Source organism: Anabrus simplex, chromosome 5, assembly GCF_040414725.1.
Source record: "Anabrus simplex isolate iqAnaSimp1 chromosome 5, ASM4041472v1, whole genome shotgun sequence".
In the NCBI taxonomy this organism is placed as follows: domain Eukaryota; kingdom Metazoa; phylum Arthropoda; class Insecta; order Orthoptera; family Tettigoniidae; genus Anabrus; species Anabrus simplex.
The window spans coordinates 438,157,968-438,181,018 of NC_090269.1; the positions used below are offsets into that span (position 1 = coordinate 438,157,968).

At 38.1% G+C, this 23,051-nt stretch overlaps 1 protein-coding gene across 1 annotated transcript in view; it reads right to left on the reverse strand.

Moving 5' to 3' along the window:
- The window catches only part of LOC136874212 (dynein axonemal heavy chain 10), a 350,423-nt gene that overhangs the window by 269,463 nt on the left and 57,909 nt on the right, over nucleotides 1–23,051 (reverse strand). Inside the window, exon 6 of the mRNA XM_067147852.2 lies at nucleotides 22,599–22,785. Within this exon, the coding sequence (XP_067003953.2) occupies nucleotides 22,599–22,785 (187 nt within the window). The remainder of the gene's footprint in view (nucleotides 1–22,598; nucleotides 22,786–23,051) is intronic.

A 23,051-nucleotide genomic window follows, 5' to 3' on the forward strand; every position in this document is an offset into this window, starting at 1 on the left:
CAACCTGCGAAAGTCCACACACATTCGATACTCCCCATTCTTCTTTTTTGGTAGGACGATAGGTGAAGCCCAACAGGATGTAGAGGGTTCGATGAGACCTTTCCCTTCCATCTCTTGAATCTTCTAAATGATGAAGTTGTGCTTATCCGGTTTGATTGGGTATGGACGCTGCTTGATGGGTGAGGAAGTGTTGCATTCAGTGATGTGCGTTACCATGGTAGTCCTTCTTATTCTAATCAAATCAAATCAAATCAAAATCTCTTTATTTGCAAATGAGGTGTCTACCTCGGTGGCAAATGGTACACTAAAATACATTATTGTCAAGCACTAAGTATTAAAATAACAAGAGAAGAAAAATTTTCCTATAATACAATATTATACAATTTACGCTAACAAAGTTTTCTATTAAACACACAGCTCATCCTTAATAAATTTATATTGTTTACAAAATTCTACTTATAATATCTCCTGTACTACTTACAAATATAGTCAACTAATATACAGTATGTGGAATTACTTCAAATGATACTATACAACTGGTATAACATTAATATTTACATTGCATTTATTTATTTACTTTTTTTTTTTTTTTTTTTTTACCCGTTCTGGATCCTAAGTAGCATAACGACCTGCTGCATCTTAACCAGAGCCCCTTTTGCCACCACTTTTCAGAGTTCCTGAAGGGCCTTCACAGCTACCGTAGCGGTCCCAGGGCCCTCGAAGTCCCCACTGTACTTCACCCCTACAGGCAGTCCCCTAGTTTGGCTGTCCAAACTCCTTATACCAGGGGATGGAATTAATTTATTCACACACATTTTTTTATTTACAATAATCTGCACTGGTCGAATGCCCTCTAACACTTCATTTATTTTCTCTGTTGCTGTTTATTCTCTTCTTGAATATCTGTACAGATTTTGGAAAAGGATCAAACACTACCCCTGGTAAACAGTTCCATTCCTTCACACCCTTCCCAATGAATGAAAATTTACCCCAATTGCTTCTGCTAAAATTCCTTCTAATTTTATATTTGTGGTCAGTCCTGCCGATATAATTATTTTCCAACTGAAGCCTCTCACGGATATCTCCCCATGCTTCTTCTCCTGTATAGGCTCTATATAATCCTATAAGTCTAGTTTTCTCCCTTCTCTTACTTAAAGTTTCCCACCCAAGTTCCTTTAACATTTCTGATACACTACTCTTTCTCCTGAAATCCCCTGTTACAAATCTTGCTGCTTTCCTCTGCACACTATCTATTTCTTTTATTAGGTAATCTTGGTGAGGATCCCAAACACTGTTTGCATATTCCAATAATGGACGAACCATACTTAAGTAACTTTTTTCTTTTAATTCTTTGTTGCATCCTTTAAGTAGCCTCATTATGACATGTAATGATCTGTATGCTTTCCCAACAATGTCATCAATATGACCCTTCCAGTGCAAATTACTTTCAAATCTCACACCTAAGTATTTGCACTTGCCATCTTTTGGGATAACTACTTCATCCAAAGTATATTCAAATTCAGTTTTAAAGCTCCTGTTTGTAAAAGTTGTAACAGTTGATTTGCTTACATTAACCTTCATATTATTTTCTTCAACCCATTGTTGGATACTTTCAAGGTCCCTTTGTAATTCTGAACAATCCTCAATGTTGTTTATTTCCCTATAAACAATTATGTCATCTGCATACAATCTTATTTTTGATGTCATATTGTTCCCTAAATCATTTGCGTATATTATGAAAAGTAACGGACCGATTATACTACCCTGTGCAATTCCCTTCCTAACTTTCTCTTCCTGAGATACATTATTTCCTACTTTGACTTTCTGAACCCTTGAATTTAGAAATGCTTTTATCCAACGTGTAACCCTTATGTCCAATCCTATTCCCTCCAATTTCTTTAATAATATTCCATGTTCCACTCTATCAAAGGCTTTGGAAAGATCTATGGCTATGCAATCTAACTGACCTCCTGAATCCAACTGATCTGATATGTCCTGCTGAAATCCCACCAGTTGTGCCTCACAAGAAAATTTCTTTCTAAATCCATACTGGCTCCTCATGAACCAATTTTTATCATCACATATCCCTCTGATGTACTTTGATATTAAACTCTCCAGAATTTTACAAACTATACTGGTCAGGCTGATTGGTCTGTAGTTCTCTGGTTTCCTTTTATTACCCTTTCCTTTATAAATTGGTATTATTATAGATTCCTTCCATTCCTTTGGTATTACACTATTATTTATGACATAGTCAAAGAGAAATTTTAAATAAGGCACTATGTACCACCCCATTGTCTTTAATACATCCCCAGTAATTTGATCACTTCCTGCTGCTTTTCCCTGCTGAAGCAGTTGGATTTCTCTGAAAATATCTTCATTTGTGAATGAGAAGCTTCTTGTTTCCCTCTGTCTCTCTCCCTCTCTATCTTCTGTTTCGGTTTCCAACTCTTGACAATCATCTACTGAATCTCTAAATTCCCTACTAAATAGGTTTGCTTTCTCAGTATCTGTTAAATAGTGTTCACCCTCTTCTCCCACCATTGTAGGAATTTGGATTCCTTTTCCTTTTTGATTCCTGATATATGAATACAGCTTTTTCCATTTCCCTTTGTGGTCATTACCCTCTTGAAGTATGCCATTCATACATTTCTCTTTTGCTTCCTTTTTCACTCTATTGAGTTCCCTCATTAGCTGTTTTCTAGTTTCTGTACTCTCCCTATCCTCTTTGATTTTCCTGTTTACTATTCTACATTTTCTTTTTAATTTTCTTATTTCCCTTGTATAATAAACAGGGTCTGAGGTCATTTTACCCTTCTTAACAGGTACAAATCTCTTCTCTCCTTCCCAAATAATTCCTTTGAATTTAGCCCAAAGTGTATCCACGTTACTCCCTTCACTTATCCAACAACTGAATTGTGATTTAAGGTAAGTCCCAAATTCATCAACTTTAGTTTTTCTGTACAATTTCTTGTCTTGTGTAACCCTCTTATTAAGCCTTTTTGGTATGAATCCTACAGCCATTATTACAGCCTTATGGTCTCCTATTCCTTCAATTACCTCAGTTTTATCAACCATTTCCCATGGTTTAACCAAGAATACATCTAGTAAGTTATTGAGGCGAGTCGGTTCTTGTACTACTTGTGTAAATCCTCCCTCCCAAATTAACTTATTTGCCAGTTTCTGTTCATGGGCTTCACTTGCAGCTCCTTTCCATTCAACTTCAGGCAAATTTAGATCTCCCCCAATTATTACCATATCATTATTATTGTTTTTACGAGTATAATCTATTATTTTTTCAAATATTTCCATTTCTCTTTCCTCTCTTCCAGGCCTGTATGTTCCTATAATTCCCACCTCCTTCATATTATCACAAACTAATTTTATCCCTAATATTTCATCCATTTCATCGGTAAACCATTCATGTGAACAGTAAGTTTCCTTCACCAGAATAAACACCCCCCCTCCCTTTTTATCTCCTCAGTCTCTACGATAGACTGTGTACCCTTCTGGAAATACTTCTCTATTACCCACCCCTTCTTTCAACCACGATTCCACTCCTATCACCACATCAGTCTCATAAGATTCCATCAATGTACCGAATTTTAATTGTTTATTTACTACACTTTGACAGTTTACCAAGAGCAATCTCAGACCCCCTTCCTCCCTAAAACTTGACTGTTGCAATTGGGTAACTTGAAATTCCTTACTATCCTGAGTTTCTTTTTCTAGTTGACTGAGCCAGCTTGAAGTACAGCTGGCTCTTTCTACTTGTTTTCCTGGTCAGTATTATAACTCAAGGGAGTTGCCTGTTTTACAGTACATATCTTAAGATTAATAAAATCTAGAACAATATTTGCTATCTTTCGTTTACCTGAATTGTTTAGATGGAGGCCATGTTTTGTATAACAGTATCTCTCAAAACTGCTGCATTCAATAACCTGAGTATTCCGAAAATGTTTACAAATTTTAACAATATCTGTATTGACCTTGTCCACTTCAATGTTCACACACGAGTCTCTACTCAAATCATGCCTGTGGGGCACGTTCACTACAAAAACGTTAGTGTGGGTCAGCTTCCCTAGTGTATGTTTAAGTTGTGATCTTACATTCTTGGCGTCGTCGCGAGCTACGTCGTTCGTCCCACCGATGATAAGCACTGCATCGGCGCTCCCGAAGTTCCTAGTTGCTGCTTCTACATTTTCCACAACACTGCTGATAGAAGCTCCTGGATATATTTCTCCGGTTGCTGCTATATTCTCATCGTTTATCACTCCCGCAATTCCCCTTCCTTGGCTATCACCAAACACAGCTACCTTCGCTGATTTAGGCCTAACTGGGTCTTGAATCTGAATTCTAGGCCTAAATTTTAAACTCGGCACGGCAACGGATCGCGATGATTTGGTTTCATGTGCGCGATCACTTTCTTCCAGAATTAAATTTTTTAGGGCAGAAAACCTATTTCTGATGTTTATTTCCGGAAATTCAGTTGTAGATTTCTTCTTAGCCGGCCATCCACGAACTACTTGACACCACGTGCTCGAGTTTGTTACTTGTACCGGTATATCACTCGAAGAATGGTTAGTCCCAAATTCTAGCGATCGCAGTCTTTCTTTTAATTCTTGATTTTCAACTTTAAGAGTCTCATTGTCCTTTTTTAGAATGTTTATAATTTCTAATGCACTTTTATATTCCTCATCGACTGTTTTCGGTGCTTCGTCAACGCCGTCCCCAACAACAACATTCGGAACACACTGCTCACAAATCCAGTCAAAATTTTCATTAGTTTTTACGTCTCTAGGGCAATTTCCGCACTTATAATGCCACCATCGATCACATGAATCACACAACATTCCATTTTTCACTAATTTTCGACATTTTCCACACTTTTCGTCACATTTTACGGTTAATTTACTCGGAGAATAAAACACTACGTCGTCATTACCGGGCGCCATTTTGAAAAAAAAACTTCTGGAAAGTCCTTTAAGGCACATTTCAGCTCCTCTTCTTCACTTGGTTGAAGATGTGTTAACTGGATATCTCCCAGGTCTATGTCAACTTCCGCATCCTTCCAAGTCTGTAGATTTCCATCATGCCAGGTGACCCTCAAAAGGCTACACAAGATGCATTGTCTAGCATCACCTTGTATTCCACCAAATAATATGATGTCAGGTGTTAGGTTCTGGATGTGCAACGTCAATTACAATAGGCATGCTCGTACATTTAGCAGTCAGGTAAGTCTGTCCTTGGATGCGGTTACCCCATCTGTTGCTCCCAATACATTTCCGAGATGGTGAGGCTTCACAGACGTGCACCATTTTTCATGGCACATTATTCAGTGCTTGTGTTCTGGTTCGTGTTCAAACCTGTATATCTGTTTTTTCTTGTGCTTGATTCAGTCACTTTACAAAGTCAATGTTTCCTAGTTTTGTCATCAGATGGCAGTGCTACGCCATCTTTAATTTCCAGGCCTTACCTCCTGTCGTAATGATGCAATGATGCTTATTCCTTGTGTTTTTTCAATGGGATCGAGGAGTATAAACAACAAGATGGACTCCACACTAAACGAGACCTATCAGAAGGTTTTTAGCAGGTTTAAAATATGAGTATCCCTATCTGGCTATTTTAATTGTTCCTTTATATTTCTCAGGTACGTGCATTTTATTCTATCTTTTTGGTACGTTCATTTTCTATTCAATATCACCCTTTGGTACATGCTGCCCTGTCGTTAAGTGCATGGTTGTGTGTGTGTAAATGTGTCGACCGTGTTATTTGCCTATCTGATATACAGTCCCAGGGTTTTGAATTTATTTGCCTCTACATTTATTCTTCGATTACATGAGTGTTGGTCATTTGTGTCAGAACCTACATCATTGGATCTGTACGAATTGTGACCTTGTACACCATGTGTGTCTTAAGGGCCCTTTACATGTTCAGACTTGTCTGCACAGACCACGTTTGCAACGACCGTCTGCACATCTGGTCTGCACTGTTCACGCTGCATTTACAAGTTCCGACCATTTGTACAGCTTTCGCACAGTCCTGTATTTCTAATCGAGACGAGTGCAGGTAGTATTTCGTGACCATGGCCAGATTAAGTCAATTAACTTACAAAGTGGTACTTCTGTCTAGTGTTGTTTTTTCGGAAGTTAAAAAAAAAAAAATCACAATGTGGATGGTGGACAAAAGACGCTTCTACAACGCGTTTCGCTTTCACACGTTGATCTTTTCAAGGAGTTAAAATTGGAAGAAGATGACTGGTTTAACTAGTTGAGAATGGACGAAGAGACATTCTTAGTGCTGTTGCAGTATGTCACACCGTAAGGAGAGGTGACAGTGTAATGAGAGAATCGATAAGCACTTTAGAAAGACTTGTAGTAACATTGAGGTTTCTGGCAATGGGAAAGAGCTATGCGGACCTTAAATTGTCTGCCATAGTTTCTCCTTCATCGTTAAGCCACATCATTCCGGAAACATGCCGTGCTATATATGAAGTACTAAGAGAGGAATATTTAAAGGTGAGAATTCAGAGGCATTATTTTGCTTAGGTAAGACAGATTGCATGTTCCTTCCTCAGTGCTGGAGTTCTGTAGCTGTAAGTTGAGTGCATTCATTCATTTATTCATTCATTCATTCATTCATTTATTCATCCATCCATCAATGGCTCTCTTTTCAGCTGGTGGTTATCCGTGACAAGGAGAAAAGAGTAGCGGTATTTATTGGGTCATGCAAATATGCATGGATACAATTCAATCATGCAATCTTTCATTCATTTATCTATTCATGCAGTCATTCACAATGTGTGTTGTAATTGTAGTATAACTGGATCAGGTACAGAATTGTGACATGAAGCACTAAGTGAACTCACGAAGTGTTAAAATAGGCCTGCATGTTGTCCTAGATCATATAACATTGTTAACATCTAGGACAAAATGAATGAATCATACAATTTAATTAATTAAAATACAATTAAAAGATTGGGTGTAAACAGTTAGTAGGCTTAATTTTAATGTTTAATGTCGTGATAGATGGACAAGTTGTGATAAGGAAATGTTAGTTTAGAAACGAATACATCATATGCCGCGTTGTTTTTTTTTCATTCCGGACACTGTATTCATTGTTCTTGATCTTCCAAACACTAGGCAATGATTTATAGAGTTCTATGAATTCAATCATAAATGTACGGGTACAATTACGCAAATCTTGAGTAAACTCACTCATAGCTGCTCCTGTATTGAGAGCAAACACTAGGCTACAGTACAACAGTACATACACGCTCCCATACAAAGGACTGTGCTATCTGTCTGCAGCGTTGTCTGCAAAAGCTTTACACGCTCAGACTTGTCTGCATGTGGTCTGTGTTAATTCAAACTCCGCCAGATTTTGCACAATATATAAGTAATAATAATAATAACGTAAATGTTTCCACCTTTTCAATACAATATATTCACAAAATTACACGGTACTAGTTTCGACCCATCTAGGGGTCATCATCAGCCGTATTGGAGCAAAGATCATTTGTGGCGAAATCCTAAGACAATATTATTTTAAAGAATAACAAGTGAAATGAGATGTTATGGTAATAGTTAATAATACAAGGAATATACATACTAAGAGGTTTTTAACAAAGAATAAAGTATAAATGGGGTGTTGTAAAAATTATAATCATGGAAATCAGTAAGTTCTTGTATTGAAATGAAATATGGCTTAGGAAGAGGGCTTAAGGTGGGGCTGAAGGGTGCGGGAGAAAGTGTAATTGTCTTGGAAAAGTACCTTTGATTAAATTTAGGATTGAGTTTAGGTTGGCTGCATTATTGTTTCTGAGGAAAGTGATAAATAGATCGAAGAGTATGTTGGGTTTCTCTGAGATTTCATTGAGATTGTGACTGGCATTAAAGTATTGGTCTAGGTGTATGTAGTAATTTTCCATTATGTTCAGTAAAGGGCCCTTGTTTGCTAATACGAGGATGTCCATGTCTTGTTCAATATTGGTGAAATTATGGTTATAATCTTGCATGTGTTGGCCGATGGCTGAAAACTTGTTGTATTTTATTGCGTTAGTGTGCTCGTGGTATCTGATAATGAAGTTTCTCCCGGTTTGCCCGATGTAGGTTTTTTTACAGGTGGTACATTTGATCCTATAAACTCCTGATTTTAAAAAACTGCTGGTCTTGTTGATGTGTTGAACACAGACTGGAGTACAGACCAAAATTACGGTCGGTGATTCATTTACACGCAACGACTTGTCTGCACAAACACAGTCTGTACAGACAGATCTGTGTAAATGTCTGAGCGTGTAAAGGGCCCTTTAGCTTGCCTATTGTATGAACCTTGGTTTCGATACTTTTCGTTTCTATGGAATACTATGTCCATAATATTGAGGCAGTCTGATTTGGTAACCCGGCTCGATAGGGAGGTCGTTGTTAGTGTAATTGCCCTTTGGACGGACTAGTGGTCTCTAGCCACATATTCGTTATTGTGTTCGAGTGGGTGGCCGTGCGTGCGTGAGTGTCATATGTATGGATTGGACAGAGCAGAAACCGCACTGTATTATGTATATTTTGCCCTTATTAATTCATGTGATGTTTTTATATTGCTCTTTCATTTTTGTTCGTACCTGACAGGGCCTTGTATTCAATTTATTTTCGGTGGCCGGCATTGTATTTTCTCATTCCAGGTTTTCTTTTTCTTATCCTTCTGATTAGTTGACTATTGATTTGCGCAATCTCATGGTTTCCAGCCATGGAGGTTTACAACTGATTTCTCGGCCCCTTTGTCCTCTTTGACGCATGTATTTTTTTCCTTTCTGATGGGTCATCTAATGTATGATACAATAATGAACTAAAAGTAATAGGACATGTAAAATGAACATCGAGCTGTGTGGGCATCTTAAGAAAAAATGGAGAGTGATGCATGAGAATATTGTGGAAATAAACATTTGGATTTAAGCTTTATTCCCATTAACATTGGTGGGAAGCTTGGCCAAGAAAAACCTGGATGTTATGCTCAGTGTGTATGTAATTCTTTTTATCATTTTCTATTCAATATCCTACTTAAATATTTTGTTGATAAATTTCTTTTTCTTAACTTATTCTTTCAATAAACTGGGAATTTGTGTGCTAATTTGCTTTTAATTCGTAGTAGCGTTAGTCCTTTAGTATTATTACTATTACTAAGGGACCGGTCTCCAGTTCAAGGCTGATATGTGTCGCCTTTCCCTATCATGACTATCAGACCTCATGTTATTGAGTGCTCTCATTTTCTTGCGTTTCCCGTATTGATTCTCTCTGTTGTCCTCTTTTCTGGGATACGAGTGCGGGTATTGGCTCAGACGTTAGTAATCTGCCAACAGTCCCATTGACAAATGAATGGCTTGCTTGGCTATTGAGTATGGCTGAATAATCCTCGTTGCCTATCCTTAAGATGATAGCTGGGCGAGGCTGGCCTGTTCTACTCACAATCTGACCAATCCCTCTCCTATTGATCAGAGTCATTTGTCTGTCATGTATTGAGGCGTATTCCTGTTCCCATTTCCATCCCCCCAGTCGAGAATTGGCCAAACCTAGTTTTCTGTGTCAATGCTGGGCACTTGTTCTTCAGGTGTCTCCTTCTTCCATACTGGTAGCACTTCATAACTGTGCTGGTCTCTTCCGTAGCTTTGCTGTTGTGTTCCTCCTCCAGCTGGGCGATGATTCTATGTAGATCATCAAAGGATCTCTGTTGTGATACTTTCACTAGGGGTCAAATCTTATCGTGAAGTAACTCTGTGATACCTGGTAAGATCTCGTTCTCGCTTACTTCTAGGTGCAGACACTTGACAATCTGGTACTTCTGTAGGATGAAGGCGCTAGCTCTCATGTCAGTGGGTTGTGCCTCAGTCCGTAGTTTCCTCATGGAGCTCTTCACCCCTTCAGAATTAAACCTAGCGAGGAATTCACTCTTGAAGTCTGTCCTTTTGAATTTAAGCCCTTCACGTTATTCCACCAAGTAGTGGCTTGCCCCTTTAATTGCGGTGTGATGAGTTGTATGAAGATATCCTCTGGTAGATTAGTTCTTCCTAATAGACTGACCCATCCCTCGACAAACCTAGTCGGGTTCTCTTCCAGTCGCCTGTGGTATTCCAGAAGGCTCTCTATAATCACCTTCGAGTCTAGGTGACCTGTATTGCCAGTTAGGTTTAAGGGGGTTAGAGGTGTGGCGATATGTCCTGTTTGAGTTAATCTATCTTCTACTTTATGAAGGATGCTTTCCCTTATATTCTACACATCTCCCTTGATGGTCGAAAACCGGTTTTCTAATCTTCCTTCAAGAGCAGAAATACGGCACCCAAAATTTTCCTCGATGGCAGAGATACGGCTTTCAAAATTTCCCTCGATGGTGGAAATTCTCCACTCAACCTGTTGCTTTCTGCCAGAAACCTGGATTTCTACCTCCTCCTTGAGGTTCAAGATATCCCCTCCGAGATGGCTTGCCCTACTATTGATCTGTTCAACGTGTTTTGGTTTTTTACCTGATGTCCGATATCTGCTGCGTTAATCAATTGGTGATGCCGCTAATTTAAGATGAAATTTTGTCATCTATGGTTGACATTTTTGATTCTACGCCCTGTTCAACATTGTAAACCTGTGCGTACATTTGCGATACTCATCCGGTTAAAACTGAGTTAGCTTGAGAAATTTCATCGTTTACTTTCAAAATTAGGTCTGCAATCTGTTCTGTTAGGGCGGAATTGACTTCTGAAATTTTGTCTGAATATTTGTCATTCTGGTCATTGAGTGCCTGCATCATGGTTATTAGGTTAGAACACATTTTTGTTATATTCACCTCTTCTTCTGACAACTCCAGATCTTCATTGACCTCGATGAAAATCTTTTCGGGATCTTCTCCTTTTTCGATGAGATCTTCCTGTAACCACATCTTGCCGTTCGTTGGAAGATTTCTCTTGGCGAGTTCAACTTTGAGTTGTTGAATGGACATCTTTTCTAGTATCACTTGCATTCTGCTCTACATGCGTATTCCTGTCCATGGTCGCTGATGATGTAGCCACAAAGACGCACACAAAATGCTGTCAACTTGCGTAGTCTGATTTTTATTTACAACTAGCTGACCCGATAGACACCATTCTGTCAAAAATAAATGGCAATAGAATGAATTAAAATTCACTCTGTACTGCACGCAAAAATCAGAATAATGCAAATGACTATATCATCAACATCAAATGAGTTAATTTTCTACTGCTACCAAAAGTTAGTAACAAACTACTGGAAAAACATGTTTTCATTACCTGCAATATTAATATCTTGATTGTGAATAAGGAAATGTGCAAACAGGTCACAGCTTATCACTACCCAGAAATAACCCTGATTGACTGTAACATAGATGGGAACTGTTCAGCAGGTCTTCAAATCCCTCACAGAGCCATAAGTATCTCCCATTGCAAATCAAGTAATTTGATAAGTTGATGTCATGAGGATAATGTGGCAAAACTTGCTCCTCTTTCTTCGTACGAAATAACTATCATAGAAAGCACTGATTCCAATCAACACTATGAGGACATTTTTCATTGTAAAGCTTTAAGGTAAATGATATGTTTTGTTTGATTACCTGGTGCATAAACAAACAAAGTTGATGGATTTCCAACATGGGAGCAGGCAACATACAGTGCAATTTTCCATGCGAGAAACATGGGTTTTCAAGATTAATTCCACAAACACTCAATGACTGCCCCTGGGATTTATTTATGGTTATGCGAGCCGCACTGGAAACTGCAGTCATTTAAATTCAAATGGTATATCAGTTGGAATCATAGGGTTGCGTGATATTAAAACGTCTTCTGCTTTATACTTCTCCCTTAGAACGGTTGCTTCGATCACATTGTTCAGTAATGTTTTCACCGCTAACCGTGTCCCATAACAAAGACGCGGTTGGTTGATATTTTGCAATATTATGACCAATGATCCGACCTTTAATTGAAGAATGTGAGGCGGCAATCCTGGCAAATCCAGCGAGTTCAAAAATTTGGGTGGATAGTTGACTACATCATCTTGGTTAGTAGCGGAATCAACTGATTTGTATGTCCTCAATTCACCGGCAATTTCATTTTGAATTTTGAAATTTACGTAATTCATTTACATCCATGTTTTTGGCAGCCAATATAGCTCGTTCGCTCAACCAAATATAATCTCTGTAATTTTGAGCAATGTTTGGGAAAATGAAATGGCGTATGGCTTTTAGTGCCGGGAGTGTCCGAGGACAAGTTTGGCTCACCAGATGCAGGTCTTTTGATTTGACTCCCGTAGGCAACCTGCGCGTAGTAATGAGGATGAAACAATGATGAAGATGACACATACACCCAGCCCCCGTGCCAACGAATTTAACCAATTAAGGTTAAAATTCCCGACCCTGCCAGGAAACGAACCCGGGAACCCTGCGACCAAGGGCCAGCACGCTAACCATTTAGCCATGGAGCCGGACAATGTTTGAGAACACCTCTAGAATGAGTTCGGTTTTGGATTCAGTAAACTGACAAAAATTGTCAGGAAAGGTAATGCAGCCAGTCAGAACGTCTGAACGGAATTTGCCATTACCAATGTCAATTAGTTGTTTTGAAAATATCTCTCCAGATATATCATTCTGCAACTCGACACACATATTCTAATAATGTAGAGTTTGAGGGATGTTCCACCATTCAACACATTACAACAATTTATTCAATTATGAGAAGACCGGTTTCGACTCCATGGAGTCATCATCAGTTCTTGGTGAAAATTAAATTAAGGGGAAACTGATAACAATCTTCATAATGAAAAATCCATGCACCTATAGGTGGTTGCTTGGAAATACATAATTGAGTTGATAGATATTATCTAGAAATGTAACATACACTTGGCAACGAGAACTTGGAGCTTAGAAAGTTGCCAGTTCTGGCTCTAACAGTCTTGTGTTCACAGAATGCATATTCTAGCTTAAATTTAGTATCTTGATGTGTTTCCACAAAACTGATGACTTTAAACATGCATTAAGATCATCAGCTGGCATTGACCGTGTAATCACTGGCAATGTTTGATGAAAATCTCCTGCTAACAAAATCATCGCTCCACCAAATCGGTTTTGATTGTTCCGCAGATCTTGCATGGTTTGGTCTAATGCCTCGAAAGACTTTTTATGTGCCATGGTGCATTCATTCCACACTATCAATTTACATTGCTGCAAAACCTTTGCCATTGCAGAGTTCTTAGATATGTTGCAGGTCAGAGTTTCGTTGCTTTGCATATTCAATGGTAATTTTAGTGCTGAATGGGCTGTTTGACCGCCTTGCAACAATGCAGCTGCAATGCCTGATGAAACAAGTGTGAGTGCAATTTCATTGTGTAAGCGAATTGTTGCTGAAATCAATGAAATTAAGAAAGATTTTCCTATACCCCCGGGAGTGTCCACAAAAAAAAAATCCCTCCAGTTCCATCATTTACAACTTTCATTAAAGTATCAAACACATACTTTTGTTGTTGGTTCAACAGCGGATGATTTATTCAAACTGATTCTCTTAAAGCATCGCGATTGTACAGTTTTTTGTGTTGCAACTCTTGATTAAAAGCATGGTGCATCGGGCGATTGGGCATGGCTGTGCCTAATTGAAATAATACTTTGTTTGACATCATCAAGCACATGTTATCAATCGATATCAATGCCTTATTGTACATTTCTTCACTGATTTGTAAATTTGGATTTCCTGTTGTGATGCGCATTTGATACAAGATATCATCACACATATCATCTTTGTATTTGATACATAAATCAATTGGCTTTGTTGGGCAGCATACTGATATAATTATAGAAAACAATGTTCGTATTTGATGAGGTTGTGAAGAAATTACAGCATCATTGAGAGTTTGATCCCAATGAGCATCATTTTCTAATAGTTACAAACGTAGACAGGTTTCTCTGTAAGAGCCACACAATTCACCATTAACAGTTCGTAAATGATGAATCATAATGCAGCAGGTCATTATGCTACTTAGGTTCCAAAATGGGTTTAAAAAAAGTAAGTAAATGCAATGTAAATTTTAATCTTATACCAGTTATATAGTATTATTTGAAGTAATTTCATATACTGTATATGAGTTGACTATGTTTGTAAGTACAGGAGATATTATAAGTAGAATTTTGTAAACAATATAAATTTATTAAGGATGAGCTGTTGTGTTTAATAGAAAAAATTCTTAGCGTAAATTGTATTCTAGGAAAATTTTCTTCTTCACTTGTAAATTTAAAATTTAGTGCTTGACAATAATGTATTTTAGTGTACCATTTGCCACCGATGTAGACACCTCATTTGCAAATAAAGAGATTTTGATTTCATTTGAATGATGTTGGACCTCGAACATTGACTAATAGCAATCGCAAATAAAAACACTAATCGTTGCTTGGATGGACTGAATAAATTCGACCTATTGCATTGGTGGAATATACAATTGGGTAACCTGGAACTGGTCTTCCTTGTTTCCGTCGTTGAAATTTCTTTGAGGAATGATTCCAAGCATTTAGGAGTATAGCAGTGTTCGGTGAAATCATCATTCTGACACAATTCAAAAAAACTGGTCAAGGTTGCAGATGGTGGTTCAACAGCTCGTTGTAATGCGTTCTGAGCCATGACATATACTCTTCGACCATTTTCTAAGTCTATGGCTAAGTGAACAACAGTGGGGTGTCTTTCATGAATGGGAAAAGAAAAAATGCGCCAAACTGCTTCATTACTGCAAACGTAGTGGCCCATTTGGTATTGGGTATCTTCATCATTGGAATTCTCTGCACTAACTCTGATCACAGCCATGTCACTTCCTTTGGTTACATATTTACAAATGTATTTGATAGATTTGATGGAATGGCAAGATTCAACATTGATGTGTGCCTTGAAAGTCTTTGATAGGATCGGTGAATATGGAACAATCCAACGACTATCAATTTCAATGTATTGTTGATTCACTTTGACTATTGTTAATCTTCCATTGTCTGCAGTCAACCGGTGACGATACAGTGGATGACCTTCATTTCCGGTAATTGTTTCTGGTACTAATGCCCGTGGATAACGCTTAGAACATTTACCATCCACCAAACATGGTGAATTTTGATTAAGTGTTCCACAGGAACCGTGAATCATGTTTTTAATAATTACCTCATGCAAGCCTGGATTTACTTGTACATCAGGGATTTCAGCTGATATCACTTCATCAAATTCATTTGGACTTACATTCTCAAACAACCAAATCAGAATATGTGGATGAGGCAATCCATGTTTCTGCCACTCCACAGAATACATCCAGCAGCGCGTCTCGCCAAACACGCTATGTTTCACAATAGCAAAGCAAAGTCATCTCCGTACACGTCATGAAGACCCTTGGAGGGGTGGAAGGTAAAGGCTTCCACTATCCGTAACCTCGGCACGTGATGGAGTAGAGTGGTTAGCTCTACGCCCGGCCACCTTAGCCCCCAGGAATTAACTTAGTACTTATTTTTTGTGTAGGCTGAATGAACCTCAGGGCCATGTGCACCTCCAGAAGTGGAAATCTTGTTTCTTAAATTTTACGATTTCCTGACGGGGATTCGAACCCACTTCCTTCCGGGCAAACCGAGCACACCTTTACCACCTCGGCCAGGTAGCCCCTTATGTTTCACAATGAAATCCATTAAAGATTTCAACTTTTGTTGGAAAACTCCAGCCGTAATGTCATGGCGATCAATGGTTGATTGGCCAGAGAATAACTCTTGTTTGATTTCTATCCACTGCAGATTGCACGTGAATGTGATAGATAAATCTGCTGTGCCATAATGACGAACATTCGACATGGCATCTTGAGCATATTCATGCATATGTCGAGGACTTCCGACGTATGTTGCTGGAAGAATGGTCATCCGGCTGACATTCTCTGCATTTCCATCACTGCTAATCGCTTCTCGAAGGTGAATATACTCTTCAGAACGGAGTTTGCTCTGGTTCAACTTGATGAATGTCAAACGCTCTGTTTCAATTTTGACATACATATCAACAGCATATCGGTGAAATAATCACCCATATTTCAATATGTGTCTGTTTTCATTTTCACAAATTATAATACTACAGTAATATTAAAACTTCATTGAACTGACTTTTTTGTTGGTTTCAGCACCTGTAAATAAATTATTGCTTTAATGACAGTGCCACGGCCATAGCTGTGTTGAAACACCGGATCCGGTGAGATCTCTGAAGTTAAGCAACATTGGGCGTGGTCAAGATTTGGAGGGGTTGCCACGCTCTGTTGGTTGGAGGTAAGGGAATGGAGGAGGAGAAAGGAACTGGCCACCTTACCGTACGTAAACTACAGCTCAGGCACACCTCTGCGGAGGTTCGGACCTGACTTTGGGCAGAATACACCCTTACCTTAATGACAGTAATTGAACTTGCATATAATACATATAGTAGCTGATACAAAATATCCAAATTTATAATTACCTGTAAGGGGATTTATCATCTTGATCAAGAAGTGGTAACCATCTTCACCTTGCCAAAATATGATGGGATATTGTAGCGCATGCTGTAACTGATCATTCTGTTGACGTAAAACAATATAACGGGCTTCCGAATTTTCTCCAACTATAATAATGGCAACTTCATCAATTGTTGGCGCATTGAAACGTCTTGCATGTTGGCCCACAGGAGTTTTATCAGCTTTGATCATAATTTTTGGATATTTTTAAGGAAATGTATGGAATCTGTTCCTAAAACCAATGAATACAATGGATCTGGTGGTGGAATCAATGGCACTCCTTTCACTTTGCCATTTGCAGAGTCACGCGAAACCAGAACCCAAGGAAAAATTCTTCCTGTTACAAACTGAGAACTAAGCGAGATAAGAACATGAGGTTTGTTTTAAAAATAACTTCTATATCTGAAGACCATTTGCCTCACTTTGACCCCCCATGCAAATGCAATAGCAAAGAAGTTGGCCAGCGACTGACTTTTTCCTGCCTGCACATAAAAATCTCTGAACATGACTGAAAAGAAACACAAATAGAGCATGTTCTTATGGTTTAAATTTAAAAACAAACTTATCTACATTGAGCTGAAATGTTCCTTTACTAGCAGAGAAAAAATTACAAATACAGTGAATATAAAATAGGAGTCGTGACATGATAAGTTCTATGCAATGAAGATTTTGCATTTGAGGTAACATTCTATTATATTAACATTTTCACACTCAATTATTTTGTAAACTTCTTTTTTTGTTGATGGCATAATGTGCCTTGAAATTTTGTACATAATCCAATATTCACCTATTTTAACTGATAACAGTGAGATTTACGGACATTTAGCAAATGCGCCGGATTAGAGGAGGACAGCGCTAAGCGCAAACATGGTAGAAGGAAAGAGAGACGAACAGTTTGAATGGAAAAAAGGAAATGGTGCTTTTACATTTTTCCTGGCATTTTTTCCAATTTTTCTCTTTGTAAAAACCTTACTCGGAAAAAAAATTGCCGAATTGGTCCAGCCGTTCCTGAGTTTTGCACTTAGCAACCCATTTGGCGATTCATTTTTATTTATATAGATTAATTATTTACACATTAATCACACATAACCTAAACAACTGCCATCACAAAAAAAACACACACATCAACACACATTTAACAACTGTGACTAAGCACATGGAGATTGCAAACTTAAAACAGTTGACTGCTGACTGCTTAAATTAGCACGTCAGCCTAAATGCAATATGAGCGCATGAGTACAACTCCTGTTAAACCATAACTCACTCCACCATCAACTCTGCTTCCTTATGTTGCCTGGCCAGGCTTCTAGAAGGATATGTCACAACCTATCTTCTAGTAAATTTTAGAGTGCTTAATACATAGTTACAATTGGAAAGAAGGTTCTCCATAGTTCTAGTGCTATTATGTATGTTACGGTGTGTTGCACAATGTTACTGTGGAATATACATCATACATACAGGTAATAATAAATTATATACTATTAATTACAGCTTCTAACTTTAACTAAACTAATATAATTATATATAACATATGTTTCACAACATAAGCTTACAAACAATGCGATCATATATAATAATGATACTGATACTAATAAGTGTATGTAAATACTTCATGGCCATACATCAAAAGTCATAATAATAATCATCATAAAAATAAAATAATGATTCGAGCTCAATACTTGCATTATTTACCCATGGGTTACAGAATATTGTTTTCAAGTTATATCAGTTTATTAGACTTGCGTCATGATAATTTCTGCTCACATAAACTTCTCCCGCACTGTCATAAGGAGATCCTACATGTCCTCTACTATATTAGCACCTATTTCTGCTTGCCATACATCGTTGGTACCAATGTGGAAAATTACTACTCCTCCTTGTTCACTTCTACTTTCCTCAAAATCTGCCTTAAACTAATTCCTGGATAACACCCTATCCAACTTTCCTTTCATTCACGCACATTCCCCACATTCCTAGCAATGACTACAGCCTCTCTTTTCTTTCCTTCCCTCATCCCTTTTTTCACTCTCATCGCTATCCTGTACTCTCTTTCTTTTCCGTTCCTTCTTGCCTCACCCCTCCTCTCCCAATTTGCCCTTGGTTGTTCTACCTGCAGTGAATTTTACGATCCTGAAATAACTTCCCAAGGAGAACCCATTAAAACGTTAGCCCACCTGCATTCCACAACTTCTCCCTCTTGCCTACCTCCGGTACTATACCCTGCACATTGACTGAGGGAGAACTATCTTCATTCCTGTCCTCTGTTATGTGACTAATTATCACAAGCCAACTCATTATCTCTTCCCTCACACTCCTTAATCCCCATTCACATCCACAGTCCATTTACTTCACTCCCTCAGCCACTCCTTCATCTTGTTCGCAGAAACGATATTAAAATATTAACAGAAATAAAATGTAGAGTATTTTTTAAATAAAATTGGTTCTTGGTGTGGGTTATGATAGTCATGTCCTAGTTTGTGAACCATGGACAATGGCTGAGTGGCCAGTAAGTGGTCCCGAGAGTAGGGATACCAGTTGCTACAGAATGGGAGTGGAAATCTCGGACATTTTACCACTTGGACACTATCAAATATGCAACCTTACCCCACCCCAGGAAACTGGCTGTTAAAAAATATTCTTATGTGGGATTCAAACCTCCTACCTCGAGTGCTGTCCACTATCACATATATCCCCGCCCGCTTACCATGTAAGCTACTGCGACACTTGATGTATGGCGCCCACTTCCCAGCCTATACAGTACCGTGCTCCCGGTCTGTGCGTCCAGCTCCTGTTTTAAAGTACGTGTTCTGCACATCTGTACTTGTTTTATGGGTTCATTCGAGGTACCCATAATGAATTAATAGTGGCGCTCATGATTCCTGATGTCTTCTAGCCCGTAAACACATATCTTATTATGTTATCTCAGTTTAGGGAGAGGGACCGATGTCTTTCAGAATTGTAGTAAATGTGAACGGATGCATAAAACTGGATCGCAAGGGGCTGGTGGACCACCTGATATATGTATGAATATATATATAGCACCACATCTGAAGTACGTATTTGATTATTGTTCGCATGAAGGAGCTGTACCAAATGAATAGAGAGTTGCTAAAGTAGCCCCTGTACATAAGGAAAGGATGATAGACATAAAGCGGAAAATTACAGGCCAGTCAGTTTGACATGCATTGCATGTAAGCTTTGGGAAAGCATTCTTTCTGATTATATTAGATATGCTTGAGAAATTAATAACTGGTTTGATAGCAGGCAGCTCAACTTGTATGATTCCATCAAGATTTAGCACATATCTTGGATTCAGGAGGTCAAATGGACTGTATCACAATTGACCTGTCTAAGGCATTTGATAGGGTAGATCATGGAAGACTATTGGAAAAAATTAGTGCAACTGGTCTAGACAAAAGAGTGACTGAATGGGTGGCTACATTTCTAGAACACAGAACTCAGAGAATTAAAGAGGGTGAAGCTTTTACTGATCTTGTAATTATTCAGGGAGGGAATTCTTTATATATATAACTGATGTGAGTGACTGGTGGTGAGTGGAATCAGAGACAAGGTTCTTTGTGGATAATGTTATACGCTATAGAGTAATAAATTTGTTACAAGATTGTGAGTAACTGCAAAACGACCTTAAGGATGTTATGAGATGGACAGCAGGTAATGGTATGATGATAAACGGGGCTAAAAGTAAAGTTAAATTTCACTAATAGAAAACGTCCTCTCAGTTTAAATGACTGCATTGATGGGGTAAATGGAGATCATTGTAAGTATCTAGGTCTTAATATAAGGAAAGATCTTCATTGGAGTAATCACATAAACGGAATTGTAATTTAAGAGTACAGATCTCTGCACGTGGTTATGAGGGTATTTAGGGGTTGTAGTAAGGATGTAAAGGAGAGGGCATATAAGTCTCTGGTAAGATTCCAACTAGAGTATGGTTCCAGTGTATGGGACCCTCACCACTTGATTAGAGAAGTGGAAAAAATCCAAAGAAAAGGAGCTCGATTTGTTCTTGGTGATTTCTGACAAAGGAGTAGCTTTATGAAAATATTGCAATGTTTGTGCTGGGAATACTTGGGAGAAAGGGGACAAGCTGCTCGACTAGGCAGTATGTTCTGAGCTGTCAGTGGAGAGATTGTGAGGAATGACATTAATAGATGAATAAGTTTGAGTGGTGTTTTTAAAGGTAGGAAAGATCACAATATGAAGATAAAGTTGGAATTGGAGAGGACAAACTGGTGCAACTATTTATTTATAGGAAGAGGAATTACGAGTAGGGATTGGAACAATTGACTGATGGAGATGTTCAATAAATTGCCAAATTCTTAGCAACTGTTTAAAAAAAGACTTAAGTAAACAACAGATAGGGAATCTGTCAACTGGGTGACTGCTCTAAAAGCAGATCAGTAGTGACTGACTGACTGACTGATTGATTGATTGATTGATTGATTGATTGATTGATTGAAATTATGCCGAAGACTTGAACCACGCAGAACTACAAATATCAAAATACTGGATTTGGGTGATGATTATCATTTCTGTTTTCTCGACCATATGCATCATTTCTGTTTTCTCGACCATATGCCAGCAACGATCAGCAATAATCAGCAACAATAGCACAGACCATGAACTATTTTGCCAGTGAAGGACCATATATCATTTTGAACTTTTAAAATCAAGTTTAGAAGGGTTTCATATTATTTATTTTAAGAGATTTTTGACCCTATTTGAAGCTGAAACAGATTTATACACTAGAGAGTAATAAATAAGTTACAAGATTGTGAGCAACTGCAAAAAGACCTTGCCAAGGAAGTGAGATGGACAGCAGGCAATGGTATGGTGATAAACGGGAATAAAAGTCAGGTTGTGAGTTTCACAAATAGGAAAAGTTCTCTCAGTTTAGATGACTACATATTGCTCAAACGTAAAAGCTGCTGAAGGTACAACTACATACAATAACCTGCCTTTAGAATTATTCTACCAACAAAACTACAGACAATTAAACAAAAGAGGGAATATTATTTCCTATGTCCCTCAATTCAAAATTGAAATAATTTAACTTAACCTACGTAGTCGAGAGCAGTAGTACACAAACTTTTGGTTGGTGTACCCCCAAAATCCAATTACATCTGTAACCCTGAAGTACGAGAATATTGCAATTATATCAGAAATAACAAGTGAATGTTGCTGGATGCCAAATAATATTAAATAAGACCATCATCATCAGCATCTTGTGCAGCTCATCCTGGTTGTTCAGGGTCCATCAACACACAGACATAAAGGAATTTTGACTGGGAATGTAAAGTCACATGCCCTTCCTGACAGCAACACCATGAATCAAGCTGCTACACCATGCTGTACCCCAATAATAACAATAGTGTATCGTCGTTGGGCAAAGGACACATTGTAACTCCTTCAGAGTAAAGTTTACAGAAGAAACCCAAGAAGCCATCTCTGGAGAACGTTCCCAGTATTTTAAGAGCTCAACAATAGTCCAATTTTTCGACCAATACCGTGTTCTATAACCTTCTCAGGTAACGTGGCAAGCCTTCACAAAGTGGGTGGAGAAACGCGGTTTTCTTGTGAGTGGAATTACGAGATTTTCATTGCATTGCAACGATTTATATTGTATTATATACACTGATACCGAAGAAAGAGTGTATTCTGAAACAGAGCAATGCAACATAAGTAAGTGTCTGATACATATTTTAGAATGAACAGTTCAGAAAGGGGACTCTGTGTAGTGGTAGACAAAAACACTAAATCAAAACAAGATTTTATTGAAAATGAACTGGCTCTTCTGAACTGCTCCCCAAAAACCCCTAGTGGTGCATGTACCACACTTTGTATTCTACTGAGCACCAATGGAACAACTCAATGTAACATTTAAATAGATATCGTCGTCCCACTCCAGTTGCCCGGGTGTGGTTTTAATTATTACCAACAAACATGAATATTTATAGCACCAAATATATCACACACTCAAAATAATAAAATCTTAAGAAGTATTTATAGATATGGGGTTTGACAGTCCAGATGTGTACCCCATGTCAGGAATTTTACCTTAATTCTCTGAAGTCATTCATTTCCAGGAATACCATTTCCTTTAATGCTTCTCGAAGTGGTTTTCTAGAGTCTCTTAAGAATATTCTGAAATCACGATAGAGCTTGCGACAGTGATGGTCAAATGCATCATATCTGTTCTTCAACCTTTGGAGGAACTCCGAACTAAAGTAGGCGAGCTCGGAGACTGTAATTTCCAAGAAAACATTAATTAATGAATTAATAAATAAATAAATAAATAAATAAATAAATAAATAAATAAATAAATAAATAAATAAATAATCAGTAAATACCTTACACATGTAAACAAATGTGAAAGTCTGGTCTAGAGTAGGATCAAATTTAGAGAGAAGTTCAAATAAAATAATATCAAGTGATATGGAAACCATCAGAAAAATATGGCATTTAGTGTAACTAGCATGAATTTTTGATTTCAGAGTGCTTGGCCACAAA